At 46.6% G+C, this 9263-nt stretch overlaps 1 protein-coding gene across 1 annotated transcript in view; it reads left to right on the forward strand.

Annotated features, from left to right (window-relative positions):
• Positions 1–612: 612 nt before the first annotated feature.
• USB1 (U6 snRNA biogenesis phosphodiesterase 1) overlaps positions 613–9263 on the forward strand; it is a 15718-nt gene continuing 7067 nt past the window's right edge. The window contains exons 1-3 of the mRNA XM_003792586.3: positions 613–799; positions 1810–1976; positions 7001–7184. Of these exons, the coding sequence (XP_003792634.1) occupies positions 702–799; positions 1810–1976; positions 7001–7184 (449 nt within the window). The 5' untranslated portion in view covers positions 613–701. The remainder of the gene's footprint in view (positions 800–1809; positions 1977–7000; positions 7185–9263) is intronic.

Consider the following 9263-nt stretch of genomic DNA (forward strand, 5'->3'; position numbering starts at 1 on the left):
GGCCGCCCCCTGCCGGGGACCCCGCGGCCGGGCCAGGTCGTACAGGCCAGGTGCTCCGGGCGGTTCTCAAGTCGCGGGGCTGGGGCGCCTCGGCTAACCTGGGGAGGGCGCTCTGCTCCCGATCACCATTTTCCGCCTTAGGGGAGGAGACTCCCGGAGTCCACCCCGGCCCGACTCTGCACCTGAGGGACGGGTCTCCTAGACCCTCTCATCTTCTGGAATTGACCCTCCTCTAACTGCTTAGCTTGGCTCTTAGAGGAGGAACCCCCGGGGCTCGGACTTTGGGTCAGTTTGAGGAGGGGGCCTCTGAGACCTCTGATCTTGGAGCCTGGAGGGCAGGGATCTCTGATGAGTCTGGCCCTCTGACCCGGGAACAACGTGTCTAGGAAGTCTGGTCCTCGGTGTCTGCAGAGCAGCAGAGAGGTGAGGGGAGACAGCAATCTGTGAAGTGGATACACGAAAGCCGGAGGGGTGTTCCAGGAGGCTCCAAGTAACCAACACCCTACCTACAGGCAGGTAGCCGGCAGGCAGCGTGGACCCGGTGGGCTGAGTCTGCTACTGTCCTGCCGGGCCCCGCCCCTCCCGGCCCCGCCCCGAGGCCTGCTAGCTCCGCCCCTGGGAGGGCACTTCCGGCGCAGCGGAACTCCGAGTACCGACTGAGGTTGCCGGCGGATCACCTCTGTAGTCTCGGACGAGGCCCCATGAGTGCGGCGCCCCTGGTGGGCTACAGCAGCAGCGGCTCTGAGGATGAATCTGAGGCCGGAGTGCGGACCAAGCCCGGGCCTGGGGGCCGCTGTCGGTGAGGAGCCAGGAGGGAATCTCTCCGGAGGGGGCAAATTCGCGTGAAACCCGGACCAGACGTGAGGGTCGCTGGTTGGCGGGGCGAGGGTGCAGGGCGGCTCCCAGGGAAGGAGAAGGGGGCTCAGGAGGAAGAGAGGAGCCAGAAGATACCCCTGGACAAATCCCCAGTGCTCCCACCCGGCTAGGGCAGGGTTGGGAGGTAGGACATGGGGTCGTGTCCAGCCTCCGCCGCCGCTGATCCGCTCTAGCCTGGGGCGCATCGCTATACCATCTTAGGTCTGTTTCCTCATTGGAACACAATTGCAATAATAATATAGTAAGTAATAGCTAAAGCTTGTGGAGAGCTTTTTCATTCATGCAATTTTTTCTTTTTTTTTTTGCAGTTTTTGGCCAGGGCTGGGTTTGAACCCGCCACCTCTGGCATATGAGGCCAGCGCCCTATGGCCTCTGAGCCACAGGCACCGCCTGCAATTTTTTGTTCATTGAGCACCCACGCAGCGCCAGGGTCAGTTTTGGAAACTTACTAGAGAACAAAACTATCAAAGACTTAATTCCTGGAACGTACGTTTTTTAAATGTCAGGCCTTGTCTTTCCTGAGTGCATTACAGACATTATCTCAAATGATCTTACAATGGCTCTGTCAGGTAAAAATATACTTTATAAATATAAAATCTGAGGCCCAGAAAGGGGATCCGACTTGCCCAAGATCATAGAGCTAGAAAGTGTTTACACCAGCCCAGGCCTGTCCAGCTAGGGAATGTGACCTGTGAACCAAACATTGCTGTCTGTCAGATGTTTCCCACGGGGACTATGTATCCTGCTAAAGTCTGCTTCCAGAATTGGAAGACTCCAATGAGACAATACCAGGAAACAGCCTATGTGGATATCTTGAAGCTGCTTTAAGCATCTGGCAGGAAATACTCAGTTGCCGCTTGTTACAGCTTTCACTGTGTGTACAGTGGTAGAATATTCAAGGATAAATATGCTTGCTTTCTTTTTCTCTTGCAGTGGCCAGAGCCCCCTTCCCAGTCAGAGGTTGCCAGTACCTGATAGTGTGCTGAACATGTTTCCAGGCACTGAGGAGGGGCCTGAAGATGACAGTGCAAAACATGGGGGACGGGTTCGCACCTTCCCCCATGAGCGAGGCAACTGGGCCACCCATGTCTACATACCATGTGAGTAATGTGTGAAAGGCAAGTGACGGAGACAAATAGGTGCCACTTGAGAGAGGAATCTGGCCCGAACTAGAAGAAAGAAACCAGAAACCTGTGACGTAGGTGGTAGGAAAGATAATGATTCAGCAGGGAGAGAGCAAGTGTCAAGAACTGGGGATTTTCTCTAATCTTGGTATCAGTTTGAACTCATTGCCTGAAATACTTTTTTTTGGGGGGGGGGAGACAGTCTCACTCTGTTGCCCCAGATTAGAGTGTGGTGGCAGCACCCTAGCTCACAGCAACCTCAAACTGCTAGTCTCAAGCATTCTTCCTGCCTCAGCCTCCCAAGTAGCTAAGACTACAGGCTCCCACCACAATGCCCGGCTAATTTTTTCTATTTTTTGTAGAGATGGGGTCTCGCTTTTGCTCAGGCTGGTCTCGAAATCCTGAGCTCAAGGGATCCTCCCACCTCAGCCTCTCAGGAGTCCTAGGATTACAGGTGTGAGTTACTGCACCCAGCCCTGAAATACTTTTTATTAACCTGGGTATAATGTTTTCCCTGCTCATGAGGAAGTGATCAAAGGAGTTTTGGGGGCAGGGTGTCATCCCAAGGTGTAGCTGGCACTTTATTTCCAAGGGGGTCTGGGGTGTGCTGGGTTCAAGTTTCACCCCATCCCTGATGAACCAGTGGCAGGCAGAAAATGCCCAGACTTCAGAGTCAGACCTCACACCTCTACTCTGGGTGCCCTTTAGTAAATTACTAGACTTCCAGCTTCCTCATCTCTAAAATGGAGCTAATAGTAATAACTGTCTCTTAGAGTTTTTGCGAAAATTAGAGATAATCTATATCAGGTTCTTCATTTTTTTTGAGACAGAGTCTAACTCACTATGTTGCCCTTGGGAGAGTGCTGTGGCATCACAGCTTACAGCAACCTCAAACTCTTGGGCTTAAGTGATTCTCTCAGCCTCCAAAGTAGCTGGGACTACAGGTGCCCGCTACAAGCCCAGCTATTTTTTGTTGCAGTTGTCATTGTTGATTTGAGCTGGCCTGGGCTGGGTTTGAACCTGCCAGCCTCGGTGTATATGGCTGATGCCCTACCTACTGAGCTACGGGTGCTGCCAGGTTCTTAGCATAGTATACAAAGTGTACTTAACTGTTTTGTGTTAGGTCAGGTAAATTCTTGGACCCTTCATTTCCCCATCTGTAGAATAAGGATGAGATAATTCTCTATACCATATTTGTTCATTGTTAGTACTTAGGAAAGCAGTTGGCTTTTGTATATTAACTTTCCTGCAATCTTGCTGTTCATTTGTTCCAAATTTTTTGTCAGTTCTTTAGGATTCTTCTGCAGAGGCAATCATGTCATCTGTAAACAAAGGCAGTCTTATTTCTTCCTTCCCAATCTGTATACCTTTTAATTCCTTTTCTTGTCTTACTGCACTAACTAGGATTTCCAATGTGATGTTGAAAAGTAGTTCCAGGCACAGTGGTTCTTACTGGTAATCTTAAGCTACTTAGAAGGCTAAGGCAGGAAGCTTGCTTGAAACCAAGAGTGCAAGACCAGTCTGGGCAACATAGTGAGACACCATGCCTTAAAAAAAATTTTTTTTTAATTACCTGGGCATAGCACAGCTATTTGGGAGGTTGAAGTGGGAGGATCACTTGAACCCAGGAGTTTAGGGTTGCAGTAAGCTATGATTGCTCTATTCCACTCTAGCCTGAGTCACAGAGCAAGACCCATCTCTTTAAAAAAAAAAAAAAAAGAAAGAAAGAAAGAAAGGAAAGAAAAATAGTGTGAGAGGGACATCTTTGCCTTGTTCCTGATCTTAGTGGAAAAGTTTTGAAGTTTCTCATCACTGTGTATATTAGCTGTGCGTTTTTTGTAGACATTCTTTATCAAATTGATAAAGTTCCCCTCTCAGTTTACTGCAGGTTATCATGAATGGACATTGGATTTTGTCAAATGTGTGATTTTTCTTCTTTAGCCTGTTGATAAGATGGATTACATTGATTTTTAAATGTTGAGCCAGTCTTGCATATTTGAAATAGGTCCCACTTACTCATGGTATGTTAGCCTTCTTATATATTGTTGAGTTTGATTTGCTAGTATTTCGTTGAGGATCTTGCATCTATGGCCATGAAAGATATTGGTCTGTAATTTTATTTTTTTGTAGTATCTTTATCTGGTTTTGGTATGAGGATAATGCTGGCCTCATAGAATAAGTCAGGAAGTATTCTCTCTGCTGCTATCTTCTGAAAGTGATTGGAGAGAATTGGTTTAATTTCTTCCTTAAGTTACATGGAACTACCCAGTGAATCTATCTGGACTTGTTATTTTGGAAAGTAGTTAATTATCGATACAATTTCTTTAACAGATACAGGCCTAATTACATTGTCTATCTTTTGTGAATTTGGCAAATTGTGTCTTTCAAAGAATTGTTCCAATTCATTTAGGTTATCAAGCTTGTGGATATATTATTCTTAGTATCCCTTGATTACCCTTTGTCCATGGGCTCTGTAGTGATGTACCTCTTTAATTTTCAATATTAGTCATTTGTATCCTCTGTTCTTTTTTATTTTCTAGCTAGAGGATTAATAATTGTATTGGTGTTTTTTGCTAAGGAACCAGCTTTTTAGTTTGTTGATTTTTCTCAATTGATTTCCTATTTTCACTTTTATTGATTTCTGCTCTACATTTTATTGTTCGTTTTCTTCTGCTTACTTTGGATTGAATTTGCTATTGAGTTTTCTGATTTCCTAAGGTAGAAGTTTAGATGATTGACTTTTAGAATTTTTTTTTTGCAGTTTTTGTCTAGGACCAGGTTTGAACCCACCATCTCTGGTATATGGGGCCAGCACCCTACTCCTTTGAGCCACAGGCACCACCTGATTTTTAGAACTTCTTTTCTAATATATGCATTTAATGTTAGAAATATCCTTCTAAGCACCTCTTTTATTGCATTCCCCAAGTTTTGATGAGGTGTGTTTTCATTTCCATTTGGGTCAAAATATTTGTAAATTTCTTTTGAGATTTTATTTTTATTTTTATTTTTTGTAGAGACAGAGTCTCACTTTATTGTCCTCAGTAGAGTGCTGTAGCATCACAGCTCACAGCAACCTCCAACTCCTGGGCTTAAGCGATTCTCCTGCCTCAGCCTCCCAAGTAGCTGGAACTATAGGCTCCCGTCACAACACCTAGATATTTTTTTGTTGCAGTTTGGCCAGGGCCAGGTTCGAACCTGCCACCATCAGTATATGGGGCCAGCGCCCTACCCACTGAGCCATAGGCGCCACCCTCTTTTGTGTTATTTAGAAGTGTGTTGTTTAATCTCCAGGCATTTTGGGACTTTTCAGTTATCTTTCTGTTACTGATTTCTGAGATCAGACATTGTATGACTTCTAGATTTTTAATTCGTTACACAGTTCTAATGCCTGTCTCTTCAAATTGTCTTTTGTCCTTTTACGAGGTCTTATACTTTTTTCTTGATAGCTGAACATGCTGTACTGTAGCAAAGGAACTGCTGTAAAGATGCCTGTAGTAATATATGGTGAGGTGTGGAGGGGAGAGAAGCTTGCTCTCATCCTGTGATTAGGTCTTAGTCTTCAGGTGACTGTGAACTTCCACATGCTTCTCAGATTTTTTTCCCTCTTAGGTGGAACAGAGTGGCAAGGGGATCTGCAGTTGGGGTTTCACTTCCCCCATGTCAGTTAGTGTCTAATAAAACACCAACAGGTTAGGCTCTATTTATAGTTTCTCCTTTTTAAGGACAAAAATTATTTTCTGTTAAGACAAATAGAATTCTCAGGCAGTGCCTATGGCTCAGTGAGTAGAGCACTGGCCCCATATATTGAGGGTGGCAGTTGGAACCCGGCCCTGGCCAAACTCCAACCAAAAATAGCCAGGCATTGTGGCAGACGCCTGTAGTCCCAGCTACTTGGGAGGCTGAGGCAAGAGAATCGCCTAAATCCAGGAGTTGGAAGTTGCTGTGAGCTGTGATGCCAAAGCACTCTACCAAGGGCGATAAAGTAAGATTCTGTCTCTAAAAAAAAAAAAGAAAGAAAGAAAAAGAAAAGTAGAATTCTCTGTGTACTTCAAAATGGTTTCTTTTGCCTTCCACCTGCCAGATGCACAGGGCATTTTTCTCCCATATTCAGTATGATAACATGATAGAAGTCTAGAAGATAAACCTCAACAAAGTATAGGAGCTCCCCATGACTGGGTACCCCTGGCATATTTAACTCTCAGATTTGCACGCACTGAGTCTCCAGCAGTGTGTTCATTACAGTTCCAGTTTCTCTGCCAGGATCCTGGCTCCTGCAGAGGTCTCAGCTGTGGGTTTCTGATCTGGTCTGGTAATCTGTGAGTGTCAGTATTCACCTGTTGGTCTCCCTGATTTGGGGGGCAGCAGCTTACCCTGTGCCCTCACTTCTCCTGTAGAACTAAGAATAGTTGCTTGTTCAACATTTTACTTGTTGTTAGGACAAAGGGGTGATTTCCAAGCTTCTTACATGCTGGACCAGAAACCAGAAGTCCCCTGTATCTTGTTTATTTGAATTCTTTTTTTTTTTTTTTTTTTGAGGCAGAGCCTCTAGCTGTCCCCCTGGGCAGAGTGCCATGGCATCACAGCTCACAGCAACCTCCAACTCCTGGGCTCAAGTGAGTCTCCTGCCTCAGCCTCCCAAGTAGCTGGGGCCACAGGCGCCCACCACAATGCCTGGCTATTTTTTGGTTGCAGCCATCATTGTTTTTGGTGGGCCCAGGCTGTATTTGAACTCGCCACCTTAGGTGTATGTGGCTGGCGCCTTAGCCACTTGAGCCACAGGCGCCGAGCCTACTTGAATTCTTTATAATGAACATGTGTTACTTCTATAACTAGAAATGCTTAGTAAAACTTTATGGGAATACAGAGACATAGTAACTCCCAAAGCAACTCTTTCCCCAAACCCAGAGTAATCAGAGCCTCTCTCTGCCTTCTGGGTTCCTTCATTCAGCCATGACATCTTGGCTAAGAGAACAGCCCACCCTTTCACTCTTCTCCTGCAGATGAAGCCAAGGAGGAGTTCCTGGATCTGCTTAATGTGTTGCTGCCCCATGCCCAGACGTACGTGCCCCGGCTGGTGAGGATGGAGGAATTCCACCTCAGCCTGTCCCAGAGCGTGGTTCTGCGCCACCACTGGATCCTCCCCTTTGTGCAGGCTCTGAAAAACCGAATGGCTTCCTTTCACAGGTGAGCGCTTCCCTCTGCTTCTCAGCTCCTCCCCTCCAAGGCTCCTCTTCCTTTTCTGAGCTACTGTGGGGAGGTAAGTGTGGGGTGTGTATTGCTCCAGCAAGCAGGCCAAACCTAAAGGGTTGACCATGGAACATCTGAGAGTGCCTGCTGTATATCTTATCCTGCATGACCTCAGGCATACCCTGCAAGCTCTTGTATCTGCTGTATAGGAAAACAGCTCTTTTTCTATATACTCTCACTCAGGATTTCCATCACTTCTGTGATGAGCTAGGTGGAGTTTTTTTTCTCTGTGTGTGTTATCAGGACTTTCTTGATCATGGGTACCAGAAACCCAACCCAAAGTGGCTTAAGCCAAAGGAGAATTTATAGGCTGGTGTCACTAAAAAGGTTCAGAGGTGACACTGGATTCCACAAGAGTGAATGAGGGTGACTAGAAGATGTCAGATAGCACCTGACTCTCACCATCTAATCTCTGTCCCCCTCTGTGGTGGCTTCCTTCTCAACAATGACAAAGGAAGCCACCAGCATCTCCAGGCTGATGATCTACCAGCCTGGAAAGATAGCCCTGTTTTCTAATTGGTTTCAGCAAAAGTCATAGGAATGACTGGTCTGACTCAGCTTACGTGCTCTCCCTTTGTGAGTAATGAGTTAACAGTCCCTTTCTGCTTCTACATGAGAGCGCTTCTCTTAGCCTGCTGAAGCTCTTCCTGGATATAGGTGTCAGTTGTGTTACTTATGGTGAAAATGACTAACTGGCCAATAGCATCTGGACTGGGAAATCTGAGTGAATGGGGCCATGGCTTTGGGCTTCACCACATGCAGTGGTTCTTCCACTATGCAGGTGCCTCACTGGTTCCTCTAGACTCTAGACTTTGCCTGAGGGCTATTGCTAGAGATATGGGTCCCAGTGGGGTGTACATGTGGCTTGTTCTCTTGCTCACTAGGGAACCGGAGAATAGCATGTGGGCCATTGGGCTTGCTCCTTCTGAAGAAGTGGATCTGATGTTGCCCTGCTGGCACACAGTGTTTTCTGCCCTGTGTCCTCAGTGAAGCCAGGCCAGGCCAGGTGTGTTTTCTTCAAGTTTGATTGTCTGCTTGAGCCTAAGATCACCAAGAATGGGCAGTGTACCCCCGATTCTATTGCTGAGACTGAGGAAGTATCATGCTTTGATTGGCCAGGCCTGGGTCAGGTGCCGCCTCTGGCACAGGGTGGAGAGCAGCCCCCCAACACAAGGATAACAAGAGCAAGGGTGTTGGTTGGGCACAAACATCCAGTGTCCACTCAGGGATTTTTGTCAGACACCTTGCAGAACTCTTTCAAAAATGTATGCTTAACCAAACTCCATCATGGTGGTTCTATCATCCTTTACATTTAAAAAAAACTGATGCATTAGGAAGCTGAAGGCTATCTGACTGACTGACTGACTTTCTGTCCTTGGAAAAATTGTGAGACCGTACCTAGCCTGCCGATGTATCCTGTCCCTCAGCCGGGATGAGACCCTTTGCCTGGGAATATAAAATGAATTGCCAAGTTGGCCCATGAGCAGCAGGCAATCAGTCTGTCCCTCTGAGATGTCTAGTGTCCCACAGAACACAGTCAGAACCAGCTAAAGTCAAAACGCTACCCACTTGAGCCTGTGTTACTGATCTGAGGGGTGGTAGGGGGGTAGGTATTTCTGCCTTGAGGTCACACCAACAGAAACCCACTTTCCCTCACTAAAAGGTCATAGGTGAGAACGAGGATTTTAAAATCAGGCAGACTGAGGTTCAAGTCTGGCTCACTGAATTCACCAAGAGTCAGTTTTCTTGTCTGTAAAATGGGTATAGTTATAGTGCCTGTCTTACAGAGCTGTGTGATGATTCCACAAGCTGATATGCACGAAGCCTTGAGCTCAGCCCCTGGAACCTAAGAAATGTTCTCACTGTTGCTTAGACTAAATCTGAAGGGTCTTTTCTTAACTTGCAAGAAATAAATTGGCCCTTAAATGATCTATTATCGGCTCGGTGCCTATAGCTCAACCGGCTAAGGCATCAGCCATGTACACCTAAGGTGGCGGGTTCGAATCCCCAGCCCGG

Source organism: Otolemur garnettii, unplaced genomic scaffold (assembly GCF_000181295.1).
Source record: "Otolemur garnettii isolate 467f Iridium unplaced genomic scaffold, OtoGar3 scaffold00058, whole genome shotgun sequence".
Lineage (NCBI taxonomy): Eukaryota > Metazoa > Chordata > Mammalia > Primates > Galagidae > Otolemur > Otolemur garnettii.